Consider the following 20,241-nt stretch of genomic DNA (forward strand, 5'->3'; position numbering starts at 1 on the left):
ACCATAAACAGGAACCATCTACTTCATCCCATGAACAACGCAAATATTAAGAAAAAAAAAAATACTCAAGTTTTTCAAATTCAAGGCACAATGTCTCTCTGTTTCCCCTTTTTGCCCTTAAATTCAGAGTACCACAGACTTAACTGTCAATCACTCACGAGAGGCTCCGCCTTCAACCCATCGCCTCTCTGCTACCCCCGCCCTCCTTTAGCTAACACTGTTTAAGAGATGCGTCTGTTTGGGAGTGTTTCACAATCCCACACCAGTGAGTACAAACAATCAAAAACGAACAACGACAACAGCGAAAAAACTAAAAAAAACAAAATAAAACCCAAAAAGTCACGTCCTGTTTTCTGTGTTATGTCAGAAATTTGAGTCATATCCATCAGCTCATTTTTGGCAAGCTTGTCTTAAATAAGCACTAAGTACTGATAGATAGGATAAACATACACCATTACGTGTGGTTTAAAAGTAGATGCGTTCGTCATTTTTTTTTTTTGTATCATTTTCTTCTCATAGATGTCAAGGATTTTAGTCGATTTTCATTCGTCAGTTTAAAGGTTTACGTGAATGCAAGCAGGGACAGAGTTCGCCATGGTGTCTTGCTTTAGATGTGGGTCTTGAGGGGGCGAGACGACTTTTTACGAGACGCCATTCACCAGGGCTAGAGCCTCCCCGGGCGATGCCACGCCATTACTAGGGGAGCGCTTAGGAGCGCACTCTTCCTTACTCACGCTAGTCCCGTTTTCCTGAAGAACAGAGAATGAAATGCAGTTTAAAGCACTGTTCTGAACCTAAACCTCATGAAACTTTTGATGAAAACAATTGATGATGATGATGGTACAGTGGCTTTACACACACACTGACCTATTACTAATTTATTAAAAAGAGAAATTGTGAAGACATGGATGGTACAATATTGCAATTATCAATTTGCAAATGCTGTGATTTAACTATTATTATTTATTTCATATACAGTGGGTACGGAAAGTATTCAGACCCCCTTAAATTTTTCACTCTTTGTTATATTGCAGCCATTTGCTAAAGTCATTTAAGTTATTTTTTTTTCCTCATTAATGTACACACAGCACCCCATATTGACAGAAAAACACAGAATTGTTGACATTTTTGCAGATTTATTAAAAAAGAAAAACTGAAATATCACATGGTCCATATATATATAGTCTCATTGATATATAAATCACAAAATTCTGGCCAAATTGTGCAGCTCTACAAGCCTGAAACTTTTTTTTTCTCCTCTCAATAATAATATATAAATCTAAAATAATGCATATTTTTATACATTTAAAATATTAAATAAAATCACAATTCAATTTCTTCCCAAATCATGCCGTCTTAATCTGAGGGGTGCGTTCTGTGTTGTAGTATTTGCAGACCTTGGGATGGGACGTGTGCTGGGTCACCTCCTCCTTCCCTGGGAGATTCTGTCTGCTCTGGGAATCGGCACGAGAGATGAAGTCAGCAACAGTAACTATATCAACAGAGAGAGCAACAGCAGTCAGGTCGAGGGGGAAAAAGCAGCACGTGATCAAACAAGTGGAATAATCCTATAACCCAGAGCAAGAAAACCGCATTTATATATCTTACACCTTCTGTAGACTGTCAAATTAACATCGCCATTTACAATCTACTTTTTTGCTACAATCCCACCCAGTCCCTTCTCTCTCTCAACAATTACTTCCTGTCACTCTCTACTAAAGCTGAATAACAAAGAGGAAAATAGCCTTAAAAGTTGTAATAAATGTTCAACTTGACATTTCTCTCTCTGTAGTCCCTTCCTGTCAATTTAGTTCCTCTATCTCGACCCCTTCCCACTCTCTCACTTGGCTGTCTGTCGCGGCTGGTGGAGCCTCCCTCAGGACGATTGCCACGGTTGCGACGGCGGCGGCTTCTATTGCGGCGCTGGGGCTTGCCCTCCTCTTCTGAGGGAAGACAAAGAGAGCACGAGATGCAACGGGATCAATTTATTTCAAATTTTCAAAGAGGCAGTTCCACGAAATTCCCATCAAGCTAATTTCCTTTGATGATTCTTTATGACCCCAAGGCTTTCCTAATCTTCCTAATCTTTTCTGATAACGCTCTCCCAAGTATACAGATACCCCTGTTTGACAAATGTAACTTTTTGCTTAAAATCTGATCAAAGGCTCTGTTGTACAAGAGTAGCTTTCAGTTGACATTACCTTGGAAATAAATGTGATGTTCTCTCTATTCCCGAGACAATTTTAGCTCATTGAAGTAAAAAAAATAAAAATAAAAATCTACAAAATAAATCTTTAAAAGAGAAGGATGTATACTACTGTTCAAAAGTTTGGGGCCAGTAACATTTTAAATTAATGATGCATTAAATTGATAAAAAGTGACAGTCTTTACCCATGCGTATTACTAATCAAAAATTAAGTTTTGATATATTTATGGTAGGAAATTTACAAAATATCTTCATGTTACATGATCTTTACTTAATATCCTAATGATTTTTGGCATAAAAGAAAAATGGTTAATTTTGACCCATACAATGAATGTATTGTTGGCTATTGCTACAAATATACCCGTGCTGCTTATGACTGGTTTTGTGGTCCAGGGTCACAAATGTTCTTTTTAATCAATCTGTGAACTGAAACTGTCTCATACCCAATCCGTTCTCACTGGCGGCTGCCTGACTGTCGGATTCATTAGCGGCTGCATCCATAAGGCTGGGTTCCTGGTCGTTACGCCGACGGCGTGAATGTCTCCTACGGTCAGTGCCACCCATGCTTTCACTGGCATCTGTATCACCGCCTAATTCACCTTCTCCCTCCAGCAGAGAGTACGGGTTACTGTCTGGATCTCGGAGCACTGGAATATACACATGCACAGATGTTCAGCAGGACACAAACGATGATAAACAATAGTTTGCATGCATAAGCCACCAAGCATTTAAATGTTTTTTTTTTTTATAATTTACACCTTATTAATTTTTGATTAAAAAACATGGTTTCCACACCTTTTGACAATTTAGTTTGACAGTTTCAGTTGCTTTACTGAATGACAATTTATTTGTGTTTTTTTTAATAAAAGGAGAAATTTCATAGCAGAGCCATTTCTATCCAATTAAGTATTTTACATCATAACTAAAAAAAAAATACATTCACTCTAGGTAGAATTCTTTAAAATGCAGTTTTTATTCATTACAATCGGTTCATACCTGAGCTGATAGTGTTAGTGTTTCGTGGCCCTGGTCCTCCCCGGCCCCTGCCAGTGCTGGAGCCACGGCCACGGCCTCCACGCCTGGAGCCCCTGTCATCTCCTCCAACACCTTTTGGCCTGAGCTCTCGCTCTCGCTCTCCTATCTCTTCTGTCTCTGATGCATTTGACATTTCAGAGTTTGTTCCTGCAGAGAAGACAAGAAGAAGAAGAAGAAGAAGAAGAAAAAAAAAGAAAAGAAGAGTGTTAGGCAGCAGGCAGCCCCAGAAAGATTGTGTTCAGATTAAAATCTATTTTCAGTTAAATGTAACATGCATTCAGTCAATAAACCCCACGTTTTTATATTTACTTCCAACAACAACATCCCTAATATAGAGGTTTAGAAAAGGGCTGTGGTGGGTTTTTGTGCCATCTAGTGGTTGAGTTAAATAAATGCAAATGTGCCTTTCACCCATGGTTGCCTTAACCATGTTGCACATGAGTTAATAAGGAAATAGATATAATTAAAATGTATAGACAGACTGTCCAAGACAGAGGAGCATTGTGGGAGTTGCATCTCACCATAGCCAGAGTATGTATTGTTGGATTTGCGTCCACGTCCTCTTCCTCCATAGGTGCGTGTGGTCTGCAGGGAGTTGGTGCTCTCATCTGTGAGGTAACCCCGTTCACGCTCGCCAGCGACCCCTGAACCAGAGCGACTGGGGGGTGCGCGGTATCCCACCCCAATCTGACGGAGCTGTTCATCAATCTGTAGGCGCTCAAGACGCAACTGCTCCACCTCCTGTCAATTATAGAGAGAGAAATCACTGTCAGGCATTGCTGTTAAACTACATGCAGAGTTACAGATCACAAAAGTAATATAATGTAGTAATTTCTGGTTTTCGTTTAATAGCAAAATGGGGAAATAATATATATGCTATTATTATCAATGACAATATAATATATAAGATCATATGCAATATGTAATATAATAAATGCAATATATCATACAATATAATATAGCAATAACATAATACATAATAAAAGATCAGAAGATAAAATATATTTACTGGGGGTGAAAAAAATCATAATATTATAATATATGCACAAGACAACAAAATATCAGCATTTTTCTTTAAGTGCAAAAAGTTTACTATTTTGTTTGTTAAACACAAAGTAAACCTCTTGATAAATATTGAGGAGGCTGATGAAATGATTGGCTTTGAGAACTGTAGTTCTTCATGGCATCTCTCAAGCACGATTATCTGCACAGACAGCATTTATTGCAGTGGGATTTCACTAGATGCAACGTGTCTGTAAATGTGTGTGAAGGTGTCAAATCAGAATGTGACAGCTGGCGGTTTGAAACAGCATCTGAATGCTGACAGAGGAGGGCAATGTGCTAGAGCTGGGCTGGGATGGACAGGGGAAACAGCTATTTTGAGAGGCGCCTGGGTAGATAGCATGTAATCCACACTTTGCCCCCTCCCCCACCAAATCTACCCCCGATGGGGTATTTTTAGCATCAGTTAGTGGTTAAGTTCGACCAGCAGCTTTCCATGAAGGAGGAGATCAGCTGACCAATCAAGAGAGAACAGTTAATTTCAAAAGCTCATCTTTAGTATGGTACAATGAATTCAATATAAGGTTTCAACATTTGTACACTTTTGAGTCTTGAACAATAACAGAACAAACACTCTTCAGCAACTGCAATCAGTTCAGAGGCTGAACAAAACCCTTCATGCCTGGTGACTAACCTGAAGGTAGGCCACGTGGTATTCGAGCAAGGCCTGGGCGTTACTGATGTTCTCTTTGGTTCCAACAAAAATAAAGGGAACCATACCCTGAATAACAAAGACAAAGAGGAATAACATTTCTGATGTTAGTAAAATCGGAAGCCATTTCAGATATTAAACGATTAAAAACACTCATAATGCGTGTACACTTGCATGGAAATAAACAGCTTGTTACTAATAGTGTGTTGTTTTCCTCACTGAGGATTTATTTAGCTGTAACAGTGAGAGGTTTGTTGTATCAGGTGGGCGGCTCATTCACCTCTTGGCTGCTGACAGTGTTGTCTCTGCCAGCCCCCTGCCTGCCTCCCTCCTCCCTGGGCAGCTTTTTATCATTGTCCCCTTCGATCCGGACTCGAACCACGCCCGATTTGTCTACTATTTCCTGGATAATTTTGCCGTTTTTGCCAATGACTTTGCCTGTTGTGAAAGAGAGAGAATGATTGGGTTAGAACACTTGGGCTTTGGCAGATTTTCAGAATTTATGCTTAGCACATGTCTGTCCACAAATGAACTGCATTCAGAAGTCCAAACGAAATGTCTAATAAGCAGAAAACCAACTCGCCTACAAGGTTCCTTGGAACTGGGAAGGAATCCTCCTTAAACTCCAGATATGTCCTGGCCTGCTTCACGGCATCTGGGGTCTTGAGTCAAAAAGAACAACCCATCAAAATCACTGCTGTCACTCATCTTTATATGAATCTTTGTAAATAACACAAGGTGAACTTAAAGAAAAGATACACACCTCTCCATAGATCCTGAATGTGCAGCTCTCTTCTTCCAGCTCAATGGCAGTGATGCCCGGAACTTTGCGGGCCTGCTGGATGTTGGCACCGTGAGAACCGATTGCCAGACCCATTAGATCCTCACGCACGCTCACTTCCTCCTGATATGCAGACGCCAGCTGTTTACTCGTCTGCGGCACACAAAAAAAACAAAAAAAAAAAACACACACACACACAAATGTTGAGCTGGTTGTCCGTTTAATTAAACCACAGGGGGAATCCAGCATGACCAGAATCACTTTTACAGGAACATGCATATAATGACAAGCAAAAAAACACACACAAAAAACAGATTTGCACTAACAATCAACAGTATAACAAGAAATCTGAACTGCAGAGGAATTCATTCCATGAATGTGGAGCTTGAAGGCAAAAAAAAAGCACAGATGGCTTATCAGTGTTTGTTTATTCGAGTGAGCGAATTTGTATTTGCAGGAAAATATTTTTGTATAAGTAACTCAAATTAAGTAGTTATATCTTCTCATGATGACTTTCTCCGTCAGGACTAGCTAACTTATTTTGCATTTAAAATGTGTAACAAATTAAACAAGAAAAATCCCTATATTGTGCACCTCTAAATGTTTAGTGGCCTCCTCGTTACGGGACATCAGCATGAGTTTGGTGCGAATACTCCGGAAGTGCATGTCACTCAGTAGGGTTGCTCGTTTCACCGTGCACTCGTTTGTGGACTGAGGAGAAACAGACAGACATGTTCAGACACAAGACTGTATATTTCAGTATCATAACGAGAGAGTAAATCGAAATAAACACTGACCAGGACAATAAGTTGGTGTGTAAAGGTGTTGTAGAAGATGCAGTTGGCTCCGATTGCTTTCCTGAAGTCTTTGTGAATGTTCTCAGTCAAACAGCTGCATCATTCAGAAAAGAATAGAATACATTTAATTCTTCCAAAAATGTTGAACATTTACTTGTTTGTTCACAATTAGAGAAAGCTTCCTTTTAGGGACCCAGGAAATCAATGTTATTTTTACCTAAATTCAGTGTTCTCTATTTTACTTTTATCATCGAAAATTGTGCCTACGGAAATTAATTAATAAAACTTTACCAATTTAATCAATCTTTTAAAATGTAGTCATATGAAAATATAACAATTTACTACAAAACAATGCATTTTTATTTTTTGTCAAATAAGATGCTGCACAACAGAACTGTATGATATTCCTTAAAACTATTATTGTTATGTTTATTGCCCAGCCCTATCACACACACAATTTGATGAGGTTGACATTGGCTTAATTTGGTTAGCTAAAAAAAAAAAAAACAACTTGCAAACAAATCTACACCAAAACACTGTTTAGTCTGAGTGTACATAGTCTGTGACTAAAAAGTGGACTGAACACTCCACGTGTGACTTACATGTCTCTGATATCCTCAGGTACAGCGATGGGGACTTTGTAAAAGGAGTTTTCAGAAGAGGAGCTGTTGGGATTGACTGGCCGGATTCGTTCCGATGTGACAATTTCATTGTATGTGGCATCGCAGGCTGCATATTCGATCACATAGAACTGAACGGAAAAAGTATATATCACAATATATATATATCACAATGCCCACCACACACATTAAACAAAACAATGACTGCATGCTGAACACGGTTAATAGCTTAGGTAGTTCAACTGGATTATTATACTGATTATTACTCTCTGGAATATTTTTAATTGCACAAACATGGTATTCTTGAGTCAAATATTTTTGTATAATGACTGTTAAGATGTACAGTTGACCGTTTAATAAAATTATTTAACCTCAAAACCAATTTTTCAAGTCCAGTTATTTGGCAAGTATCCATGAAACAAGCGGGATAAATGTACAGTCAGCTTTGAATCAGGCTCCTGTTGGGTTTAATTTGCAGTAATGACCAGCTGACTGTTTATTACACAAGTCACAATAGCCTCTTTCACAGCCTCACCACTTTAAAGACACAGCAAACAGACTGAAGCTGCTCAAAGACGGTTTTGTTGTGCTAGACCACTAGCTTAAAATGCCAGTAATTAGTCACTGTGATGAGACGCGTAAGCTCAAGCTCAGAGTGTGACAGAAGCCATCTTGCAGACAGAAGCATTAAGCCAACATTAAGTATCTGCTGCCTGTAACACAGTAAAAGCAGTGGGGAAGAAAATCGATTGAAGATAATTTGAGAACAGCCCCCCCCCCCCCCCCCCCCCCACAAAAAAAACCCCAAAAATTGGGTTTAATTTGCAGTAATGACCAGCTGACTGTTTATTACACAAGTCACAATAGCCTCTTTCACAGCCTCACCACTTTAAAGACACAGCAAACAGACTGAAGCTGCTCAAAGACGGTTTTGTTGTGCTAGACCACTAGCTTAAAATGCCAGTAATTAGTCACTGTGATGAGACGCGTAAGCTCTCAACTCAGAGTGTGACAGAAGCCATCTTGCAGACAGAAGCATTAAGCCAACATTAAGTATCTGCTGCCTGTAACACAGTAAAAGCAGTGGGGAAGAAAATCGATTGAAGATAATTTGAGAACAGCCCCCCCCCCCCTCCCTCGACTAAAAACAAACCCTATAATAACACAGAGCAGTCACATCTCATATCAGCAGAAATGCACAACTTACACTCGGTGGCCTAGAATGCAGTCAAAATTCAAGTCTATATTCGCCCTATTATTCGACTGCCCCAGTATCAGAATGAATGTGTGCGAGAGGGAGAAGACAGTTCCCCGGTGCTCCATGTAACACTATGGGAGGTCTGCCTGTCAACTCATGTGCTACCTTAACCTAATTAGCCAAAACGTGTGTGTGGAGACAGGTTTAAATGGGACCTTATGCCAGGAAACACTGCATAACAGGCATAAGCTCTGAGGTTTTTAAGCCGTGTTAAGAAAACTCCTATTTGTGGATCAATAAAAAGGAAATTAGCTATTTATTTCTTCCTTTAAAAAGGAAATAAGACTTTATTATAAATGTCAGTATTTTACTGTAACCTTACAATAATGTTCCAGGTTCAATAAAAGCAATTCAAATCATCTTAAACTGGGCAACACATTGGACCAGGATACACATATGATACTAGTGAGGTAAAATTACTTACCAACCTTTTCGGTGCAGTTATATTCAATATTTCAACTCCTATCGTGACCACGCAGAGCCTTGAAGCTTTGTTTAGATGGAGCAAAAGGTGTCCCCAAGAAATACAGAATTTTACTTATACCTAGAAGTTTAACCACCTAGAATAGAAGTCCACTAACAAAAGACTTAAATAAAAAAGTTTAAAGTATAAAGAATCATTTCTTATAATTATATAAGAGTAATAAAAATTCATCAAAAATATTCAGAAATAGACAGTCATAATGCAAAGGGAAAGTCAAAAAGATTTTTCTGGTAATGACAGCATACATTATAGCACAACTAGTATTGAACCCAGAACATTTCTTAAACCTGATGCCGTAAGTGGGACCCATATAGAGGATTCCCAGATGTCTTTAAACGGACCTACATTTTGCGGTTGTTTATCTTGCTCATGCATACTCAATGCATATTCTAAAGCTTAAGGCCATCCGCTATTCGATCACCAGGGGGTTCAGTCTGACTCAATAAATGAGATCACTCTAGTGTTTATGGGTAACTGGGTCAGTGCTGCAGATGTGTGTGTTAAAGGCCTACTGGAGCAACGAGTCCCAAAAAGACCTGAAACACCCTCAATCAATATTCATACATTCACTTTGGACTCAACTTCAGAGGCCAACTGAGTGAATAACGAGAGACAGAACCCTTGAAATGCAGACCCCGTAACCCACATCTGATCAAACGTATGCGCAGTGGATGCTTGCACACCTGGACCCGACTTACCTCTCCCTTCATCATCCTCACCCTCGCCAACCACCAGCCGCAGGGCTCCTGCTCGTTGGCTCTGGAGTAAACCTGCAGGAGAACGACCACGTCAGGTGATTATGTGCAGGAAAACACTAAAAGAAATGGTATCTCTGTGTGTTTAACAGAAAGCAAGAAATTAATTAGTACACTTCTTTGTACCATAATATGAGTGTGCTATAGTATGCAGAGAATAAAAGAATGCAGAATGTGTCAGGTATGTTTGTATCTAGTAATCGACTAGAAAATGCCAATACCGAGAAGATTAAGATGCATATATTTTATAGATTTAATAATAGCAAATAAGACTTACTCTACAAATTTGCTGAAATTTAAAGAACACATTCTCACAATATTTAAGTCAATTCACTTGAAAACAAAACATGCATTAATAAAGCATAATTCATCAACAGTGCTGCATTATTCATTGACAATTCAGTTTTATTTTGGATCCATTTCAGTGATGTTAATCGGTCAGTCGGGCAATTTCAAAGAATTATAGTTGCACCAGCATTAAGATACTGGCTGATACTAATAATTTGATAAGAATTGTCATGTTATTATGAGCAATAACAAATAGTACTAGTAGACAGCTGAATTTTATATTGCCTTGTCCAAAAATTCTATAAAACGCACTAAAAATAAAGTAAATTTTTTTTTTAATTCTGCAAATGAATTTAGGCATCACAATCACTAATATCAGCCATATTGCATTTCACTCTAAAATGGCCAAATTTCAAAAGATGAATTGGTTTATTACTAATTTTAATTATGCGATTTAAGTTATACATGTGTTGGCAAGATATGGTGTATGACATACAGGAGAAATCTAGAATGAACAAACAGAAATTGACCTTCGAACATGGAATCAAACCGGATTAAACTGACTCTTTAGTACACACAATACTAAAGAAAAAAAGTTGTCTCATTCTTTCATCAAAATACAACTTTTATCTCTGAAATGACTTCTCGCATAAATGTCACAGGGGCAGTGGGAAAATAACATCGGTTTATATTTCTAGATCCAATCAAATCTTTTTATTTTGGATCCATTTCAGTGATGTTAATCGGTCAGTTGGGCAATTTCAAAGAATTATAGTTGCACCAGCATTAAGATACTGGCTGATACTAATAATTTGATAAGAATTGTCATGTGATTATGAGCAATAACAAATAGTACTAGTAGACAGCTGAATTTTATATTGTCTTGTCCAAAAATTCTATAAAACGCACTAAAAATAAAGTAAATTTTTTTTTTAATTCTGCAAATGAATTTAGGCATCACAATCACTAATACCAGCCATTAACAGACATATTGCATTTCACTCTAAAATGGCCAAATTTCAAAAGATGAATTGGTTTATTACTAATTTTAATTATGCGATTTAAGTTATACATGTGTTGGCAAGATATGGTGTATGACATACAGGAGAAATCTAGAATGAACAAACAGAAATTGACCTTCGAACATGGAATCAAACCGGATTAAACTGACTCTTTAGTACACACAATACTAAAGAAAAAAGCTGTCTCATATTCTTTCATCAAAATACAACTTTTATCTCTGAAATGACTTCTCGCATAAATGTCACAGGGGCAGTGGGAAAATAACATCGGTTTATATTTCTAGATCCAATCAAATCTCATGGATATTTTAGATTTCTCTCTAAAATATGCCACATTAGTTATATGTGTTGCAAAAACTTTCATGTTGTTTTTAAAGAATGACCCGTGTTTAGCGCTATGGAAAGTGGTGTAAGATGAGAGTCTGATATATGTTTTGAAAGCCGAACATTTCAAAGGGTTATTTCTCCAGTGATGATTCATATGTGGGGGCCTTTTTCAGGGTGATGATTTGAGGAGTGCTCCGGGTGTTTTAGAGTGAATGTATCCCTACCTCCACCTCATCTCCCTCACAAATGTCCTTGTGGTAATCGGCTGGGGGTGGCAACCTCACGTCACTGAACGGCAGCTGTCTCTCTGGTTGCCAGCTTGTGGAAAGAAGCCACACACAGACACGCAGTTGTCAGTCAGCTTTCTAACGACAGGGCAGGTATAACTCGACACCCCACCTCCAAAAACCATGGGCTTATTGGCCTAACAAACTCAACGCAGAGAGAACCAGCAGTTTAATACAGTGTCAATTTATTAAAGAGGAGGGGTGTCAACAATGAGATATGAGGGGTCACTATGGATATACTGAAATGAGCAAACCATATGCTCTCAGATACACAAGTAAAAATCACAACTTTGAATAAATCACTCCAAAAAGGTCCAAAACCACTAGTTGTTTACTCGTTCGGCTATACACCTCAGATTGTTCTTGCAACCTCCCACACACCGTCCCAGTCTTCACTATTACACACAACTCTAACAAGATTGTAAGCACATGTTCTCAGAGTGATGATAGTGTTCCTGGTTGTTCATGGGTCAGCAGAACCATCCCAAGAATGGCAGGGCCACTGTCCCGTACTCCCCTGCCTGCATACCTCACCGGGCTATTTATGGATCTTACTCGGCCCAAAACGGGGAGTGAGAGAAGGAAAGAAAAAAAAAACAGAGATAAAGATGGGAGCAGTGGGGAGACGTGGAGGGGGGAAAAGAGGGAAGGAGGGGGACAGGAGAAATATAAAGAGCTGTATGACAGCTGCCCGAGAGTTAGCACAGGTGCTGAGAGAGAGACGGGCTGGAGCACATGGCTAAAGGAAAAGTGGAAGTGATCTATCAGTTAAGCTCTAAAGAAAACAAGCCGATTGTGAGAGGAGCACAATCAGATAAGTGCACCTTACACAAAAAGCATTTAAAAAGTGCTGCATTTTAAGAGTGACCTATAATATCGGTATAGTAACAAATGTATTCAACTACATGTACATATTTTACATTATGGATTTAATAAAATAAATACATCCACATTTCTTTATTTAACATATACAGTAAGTAAGATTTTTGTAAATGTTTCTGAAAATACCTTTTATACTCACCAAGGCTGCATTTATTTGATCCAAAAATACAGTAAAAACAGTTATATTCATTTGTAAAATATTACTTCAATTAAAAAAATGCTTAATGCATTTGAAAAAGTCCTTCATTCCTGTGACGGCAAAGCTGAATTTTCATTACTCCAGCCTTTAGTGCAATATGATCCATCAGCGTTTATATAACAGAGATCTTTTGTAACATAAATGTCACTTTTGATCCATTTAATGCATCCTTGCTGAATAAAAGTATTTTAAAATCTTACTGACCCCAAACTATTGAACGTATTGTGTGTTTTATATACATGTATAATAAAATATATATATATATATATATATATTTTACATTTAATACAAGTTTACAAGGGCTGCCCAGAAAGTATCCAGGCATATAACTTAAAATATACGAGATAAGAAATGCAATACGATGAAAACGGCCTCAGCTATGGGCAACTGGTGATTGGCAGCTTCATCATGACAGTACGCCCGCCCATGCATCTCATCTTATGCAGAGTTTTTTGCCAAAACATCAAATCACCCAGGTGACTCAGCCCCCCTAAAGCTCAGACTTGGCACCCAGCGACTTCTGTGTTTTCCCAAAACTAAAATCACCTTTGAAGGGGACAGCGGCATCACTGTCCTATGTACAATGTTTCTTGTATCTTCTTCGATAAACATCTTTATTTTTCATATTACATGGCTGGATACCTTCCAAAGTAAGGACCTTTTTGGACATGTATATCACACACGCATACATACAGACATAATTTTTAAAAAAATTATTATTTATATTATGAATTTAAAAAAAATCTATATAACTAATGGACTGGCTGCAGTACCATTGCTAAAATACCCTGTTAAAAACTCTAGAGACATATATATAGCATTTTTAACAGGCTAAAACTCTTCTCCGTCTTGGCTAATCTTATATTTTTGTTGGTTGTGTGTAGGTGGCAGAGTGTGAACACTCATCACAAGCAAAACTTTGTCAAACAGGCAGAGGCTTTAGGAAAGAGCATGTACAGGAAACGTTCGGCCAACTTACTTGTTTTCAAAGACTATTGTGAGGGAGTCTTCGTGTACATCCTTGATGAAACCCTAAAAAAAAAGAAGAGAAAATATGTTCAGCATATGTGTTTTACATGGAACTAAGTTAGCATCTGTTGCATCTGTTACATTCACAGACGCAGCATCTGCATCTGTGAATGTAAGACGTAATTGGGCAGTTGGGGGGAGGCACCCAAAGTCCCCTCCTTAAAATCTGTTCCTCATTCATCACTCCTCCTTCCTCCACAAATCTATCAGAGCTGCCATAAAACGATTACTCCAGTCGCCACCCCCATCATAGCTTAGCTACATACAGACAATGCCTAATATGGGATGGAGAGACTGAGATGAGAGAAAGAGAGAAAATTAGACAGAACGAGTGCCAGTATGTAACCTGCTGGAAAGAGACAGGCTGGTCTCAAGAAAACTGGCACAAGTGCATATGCAGGCCTATTTAGAGTTACAAGACAAATTAATTCACATACAACCATCTAATGCATGAATCTGCACTATCACGGTTGCCAAATCCACATTATCCAAATGAGAGGGGCTTCTACAGTATTTCTTTTCTGTATGTCTATAGGGCATGGCACTGAACCAGCAAAAAAATAAAAAATAAAATAAAAAAAGTGAATGTAAATGAGCAAAAAAAGCTATCGGCTATTCAAAAAATTGTTACTATATATGATTTAAAAAGCCTGCCCATTTACAAGTCAGCAAAAGATCCTGAAAGCAACTGAGCAGGCCTTTAATATAGACTGTCCTGTATTGAAACCATTCCAACATACTAGATTGTGAAGTCACATATTCCAATGTCTGCTGACGTTTACGACCAGGAGAGGCACAGAGTCTTACGTTAGGGTGGCAATTTTGAGAATGTGACACTACAGACGTGCAGGACCCAATGGGATGAGTGGCAAATAACTAATCTATGACGGAGACTCTTGGCCATGTGCGTCCTCCATTCATTGCCCCGTATGCAGGGAACCTTGTAGAAACCTTGCAGTTAATTAGACAGCTAGGATTTCAGAATTATGTATAAGTTTAATAAAGCGTCCATTTATTAAATTGGAAAATTGTATTGGAAAATACACATTTAAGACAGGATCAAATATAATCATTTAAGAATCAGCAGCACTGATTACTGTATAATGGGGCAGACGTTCCCTTTTTAATATTACTTGATGTCCAAAGAGTTGTAAATATGCTAAAAGTCATAACCTGGTTACAAAACGAAGACTTTGGAAACCTGTTGCACTTCTCAAGGGCACCTCAAATTCCCCACCAATTTTTTTAAAGGAGAAAGAGCCAACACTTCTGGTCATTACTATGTGTTAAATAGTCAATACAGACTTGGAAAAAACACAATTGATAACATTAACAGCAAAAACTGCAGGAGGTGTGTATAAACAGAACAGAGGAGAGACTAAACTGGCAAGAATTCATCTTTTACATAACATTACAATGAGTGGTCATGGAAGGGAAAAGTAAAGAGCGCAAAGGATAAAACCAGAGAGGAGAGTGGTGGTAATAGTGTTGGTGGGGGTTGTAGAGTGTTGGATGTCGGCAACAAGATCACCTGTTCCTCTCCCACCTGCTTTGGTCCCTCAGAGTTTTACAGATCGAAACAGCCGTCACCTTACTGCAAAATAGTGCATCCCTAAATAAAAACACCAAACCTATAATATCCCCTCAGTACATAAGAATATTTCATACGGTTTGTTCTAAAAGAGAAAAAAAACCTGCTGGGATGCGTTGAATTTTTTTGCAGAAGACTTCACACTTCCACAGAGTTGGATTAAAGGGATAGTTCACCCAAAAATGCAATTTGGAGTCATTAATTACACATGCCGGATCGGTTTCCTACGTTGTTGTGATTTGATCTGAATGGAAACAGCGTATGCATATGCCGTTTATGTCTAGCGGGTATTCTCCAAAATGGCACCAGGGTGATGCAGAGGAGACGAATTATTGAATAAAGTCTCTTTTTTGTTTCTTTTGCGCACAAAAAGTATTCTCGTGCTACTAAAGATACTAAAGATCTCCGTGCTACGTTTCTGAACTTGGGAACATTTCAGTTGCGTTGCTGTCTATGCAGGGTCAGACAGCTCTCAGATAACATCTAAAATATCTTAATGTGTGCTCCGAAGATGAACGAAGGTCTCACGGGTTTGGAACGACATGACGGTGAGTAATCAATGACAGAATTTTCAGTTTTGGGTGAACTAACCCTTTAAACACGTGAAACATTTGTCGCAGTTTATGACACACGTTTGTCTGACTTTGCAGCTGTAGTTTGATGGTGCTGGAGGGTCACACTACAACATCTAAATGCCATGTGGTTGATCCATCACCTGAGACCGATCTCAATCTGAACAAATTCACCTTCACAGGCAACAGCGGTTCAGAAATTAGTGTTTGGTCCAAATAGCCCATTTAGTTGATGCAACACTCTCTTCACAAACATCATGTTTTCTCATCACAAAAGCCAGACTGAGTAAGGTTAGTTTCCCACAGTCTAACCTAAACTCAAGTTGACCAAACAAAGAGGACAGGCTTGTGAATGCACAACCAGTGGCACCACATTGCCCATATGCACATAAAACACACAATATAAGCCTGGCACTTTGCTATGCTTAAAAACAAGCTCACAACCTTAGTTTCGTAAAAATGATTGAGTCATCAATGTCAGACACCATTGACTTCCATGCAATAAAAAAAAAGAAAAAGTAAACAGCACTGTCAGTCTCCAACATCTCCTTTTGTGGCCCACAGAAGCAAGCAAGGATTTGGAACAACATCAGGATAAATGACAGGAATTTCGTTTTTGCCTAACTATTCCTTCAAGCACTGATGGAGTGTCCCATCATGCGTCTCAAAACTGGCTGTGAGCTTATCCCATCATCTTATGAAAGCGCAGAGATTGAGATACAGCCACTGGCTTCTTGTCAACAGACTCATTAGCAAAGCTGCTAACAGAACTCGGCGGTTCCCCGGTTTACCAGCTAAAGAAATAAACTAGCGAGCAGGTCCAAAACAACAGAGCTCGCTTACGTCTCGGGCCTCTTTGAAAGTGATACACATCGCTGCATCACACCTCAGCCGCCCTGAAGCGTTCGTGCATGCGTACACCAGACCTTTATGGTTTCATATGTTTTTTTTAAATGAAGTTACCTTGTAGAAGGCCCCGTTGGAGCCGCGCACCTCCACCGCCAACCCGTCCATGTTCGTCGGCGCGTCCCCACGACTGTGCCTCTCTTTAGGCGCTCCGACAGCGTCCGGGTCCGGTACCACCCCCAGCTTCACGGGCCTCTCGCCGTTCTCCGGCCGCTTGTGTGTGTCCAGTGTTTCGGGTGGGAGAGGGGGCAAAGGTGACGGGGGAGCACAGGAGCCACAGGGAGGGGTTCAGCTCCAGCGGGACAAGCCAATAACTCAATAACGGCTGCCTAGAGCGTGAGAGAAGCTCGCAGGAGCGCCGTTTGTGGCAGCTGTGGAGCTGGAGTGATGCTGTCTGAAGACGGTGGATGTAAACGAGGTGTTAGCACAACAGCTAGCGCAGCCGCTAATCAACGGTCACCGACAGCTTCTAGCGCTTGAACTCACGGGTCCTGCATTTGTCGGGGTGTTTTCGTGAGAATCCTCTGTACTGTGTCTGAAAACGCTGTTGTTTAGGACGTTAGTTGTTTAATAAGACTGTAGTGCTGCGCTACTTCACCCTTCCCCTCCAACACACGCCGTCAGAGCGGAGCAGCAAGACAAGACTGTGAATGACCCCGATTTCCACACCCCTCTTCACTCCGCGCCCCGCCCACCTTAGCGTTTGTGCCGGTGATTGGTCCAGTGCGCTGCCACTCACACACAGCTGCACGCGGTGATTGGTGGAACCGTCGGGGGCCGGTCGACGGGTTTGTTCTATTAGCGCCAGTTGTGTAGTTGCTATATTTGGGTGGCTGTGGTTTTTGACGAGAGCCCCTGATTCACAAAATCTGTGATGCATGTCATGTAAAGAAAGACGAGAGTTTCCAAACGCTCTCTTATTATGCATACTGACATGCCTGAGGGAGAAACTTATAATATTTGTCAAAAACACCAGACGCAGATTTTGGACCAGATGCTTTGGGGCCTTTCGTAATATCAAAACACACTGTGCAACCGCATGATAAAAAATCATGAAATGTAAATGTTTGAAACACACTGGTTTCACTTTGAAGGCTTTGGTGCATTAGGCACAACTGATTGATTTTGTATGTCAATTATCCTGCGCATTTCTTTCTGAATCAGTCTCAAGAATGAAAGTAACATGCTCTCAGAACTGCTGCTTTTTATAACCCTTGGGCCTACAAGTCTCTGTTTGAAGTACGTTATGGCAACATTCGAATACCATGCAATATGTAATCAAACACCATGGAATAACCACTAATCCCAAAATACTTGTGTGTAACAGATGTTGGATCATGAAATCTTACAGTTTCATGACTGGCACACAAATGTACTTTTTTAATGTTGCACTTGCTATGACATTTTCACTGAACTGATATCTGATATAAAAGGAAACAAAGGTATCATTAAGGTTAATAGCTAAATACAGGAATAAATAAATGTCCACAGGATGTTGGAATTCTAACAACAGTTGTGGAAGGTGTAAACGTCAGGATGTTGGCTGATTTGATGTCAGTCACTGATGGGTGAGGAATGGCACGTCTAACAGTTTGACCAAATGAGAGGGTGAGGAACTCAGGAGGGGGTTAAAGGCTTATAACAGCTGAAGACAGCAGATGCTGGAGAGCATGCGTCAAACATCAGAGGATGTTAGGACTTTTCGACAGATTCAAGCCATTGCATTTGCGAAGGATATAAAGTGAATGTGGATTTTTTTTATAAGAATGTTTTTTCTAATATGCTGAATTTGTGCTCAAGAAACTAGGTTTTTTTTCTGTTTTTAAACTTTTATTTAACACTGGCTTATTACATTGATCAAAAAGCCACTTTTTATTAATCAAAGAATGCGAATCAGTCTTTCCACACAAATATTAAGCTTCATTGTTTTTAACACTGATATTTAAAAATGTGATGGAATAGAAATTTTAAAAACATTTATTTTAAATTATTTCTTTTTTGATCAAATAAATGCAACTTTCTAAGCATAAGAGACTTCATGTCAATTTCCCAAGGGGGAAAATTTTTTTTAATGATCCCAAACCATTAGTCAAGCAAAAAGGGTTTGTACACAAAAGGTTGATGACAGAACTTCCCCACTGGGGCAGATTTATCATTTTGCATGACGCATTTTGCAGTCAGTCTGCCCAACAGGTGCAAGGAAAACATAGTCAGACATAAGCTGTGATGCTTAGCCAAAGAAAACAACACAAAACTCTCTGTAGTAAACACACTCATATATGTAGTGGCATTTTACCACCAACAGAGGGTAATGTGGCCCCACAATGTCCACATGTCTGTTCTCACAAGGTTTTGGATGGTGATGGTAGTAGAGCCTAGAGAAAATATCTTAACCTAAAGTGGAAATTGCATCCCTTTTTATCCAAAGAGCATCAGCATTGAGTGCATCTATAAATGAAGCAATCAACGGTTGTTGATATGGTCAAGTTGTCTTGCAATTAGTGGTAGGTCGCTGTGAATATTAAGTGTCTCTTTACACCTTTTTATTATTTAAGCTATATTTTATTTTCTCTCAAATCTTATAATGGATTTAGTTGGCCAAGTAGTTCCAGACTTGTTAAGACTTCAAAATATTAACCCTAAACTGACTCACTCTCAAGAAACCATGCAATATTTGATTTCAAACAGCAAGTGCGATCCCTGACTTCAACAGTTTAACAGGTTATTTCTTCAGAATCATACATCAGTCATGCAGAGCGTGATATACATAATCTGAAACTGCTGAATAGTCCAGGTGATATGTGCAAAATGTGAGGTGATATGTTCACTTTTTCATAAAAGCATGACACTTGATACAATTGTACAGGTTAGGGCCCTGAACATTTTCAGAAATGACACCCCGTGGTTGATAACACAGAAAAGGTGATGTCTACCCCTATGTTTTGATGGTCAAGGATTACAATGATACCATATACAGCAACACGAACTGTTCAGGTGAAGAGTTAATGGTGAAATCAGCAATATGAGAAGGAAATCAGAGTATCTTAGCATTTACAATAGTCCATATTATGGCTATTCATTTTTTCTTTCTTTGATAATTAACTAATATTGTATTCAATAGTACAATAAAAGATTGTTTTAATTAATTAATTATTCATTTGTTGCATTTATATAGCACTTTTCTGGGTACTCAAAGCACTTTACATGAATCTCCTCAACCATCACCATAGCCATATTGCACCAGAACGCACACCACACACCAGCTTAACTAATATTTTATTCAACAGTCCAATAAAATATTGTTTTCAAGAATACAGTCAGAGATATAAAAAAATATAATCTCAAGTAAGTGTATTTTTCCTTACCTCTCAGGCAGTGTCGGGTAGACGGTAGTATGTTTCCAATACATTCGTGTTCTCTCTCAACAATGCTCTAACATCACACGCAGACGGCAACGCAATCTTGCTAAGCTGCATCCTACCCTGTCC

At 39.2% G+C, this 20,241-nt stretch overlaps 1 protein-coding gene across 2 annotated transcripts; it reads right to left on the reverse strand.

The window, feature by feature from the left end:
• Positions 1-321: 321 nt before the first annotated feature.
• On the reverse strand, positions 322-17,410 carry LOC107572571 (fragile X mental retardation syndrome-related protein 1-like). Of its 2 annotated transcripts, XM_016258996.1 has the most exons (17): positions 16,811-17,409; positions 13,635-13,687; positions 11,512-11,605; positions 9,594-9,665; positions 7,136-7,284; positions 6,534-6,627; positions 6,331-6,447; positions 5,719-5,889; positions 5,539-5,617; positions 5,236-5,393; positions 4,938-5,024; positions 3,763-3,982; positions 3,203-3,388; positions 2,650-2,853; positions 1,845-1,943; positions 1,398-1,492; positions 322-749 (listed from the first exon to the last, which is right to left on the reverse strand). In XM_016258996.1, the coding sequence occupies exons 1-17, from the start codon at positions 16,859-16,861 to the stop codon at positions 642-644; spliced, it is 2,037 nt and encodes a 678-aa protein (XP_016114482.1). In that variant the 5' UTR covers positions 16,862-17,409; the 3' UTR covers positions 322-641. The 2 variants fall into 2 exon arrangements, with proteins under 2 accessions (XP_016114482.1, XP_016114483.1); XM_016258997.1 differs by lacking the exon at positions 1,845-1,943 and having other exon boundaries at positions 16,811-17,410.
• Positions 17,411-20,241: the final 2,831 nt, after the last annotated feature.

The sequence above is a fragment of the Sinocyclocheilus grahami genome, unplaced genomic scaffold, assembly GCF_001515645.1.
Source record: "Sinocyclocheilus grahami isolate Dianchi unplaced genomic scaffold, SAMN03320097.WGS_v1.1 scaffold1775.1, whole genome shotgun sequence".
NCBI lineage: Eukaryota > Metazoa > Chordata > Actinopteri > Cypriniformes > Cyprinidae > Sinocyclocheilus > Sinocyclocheilus grahami.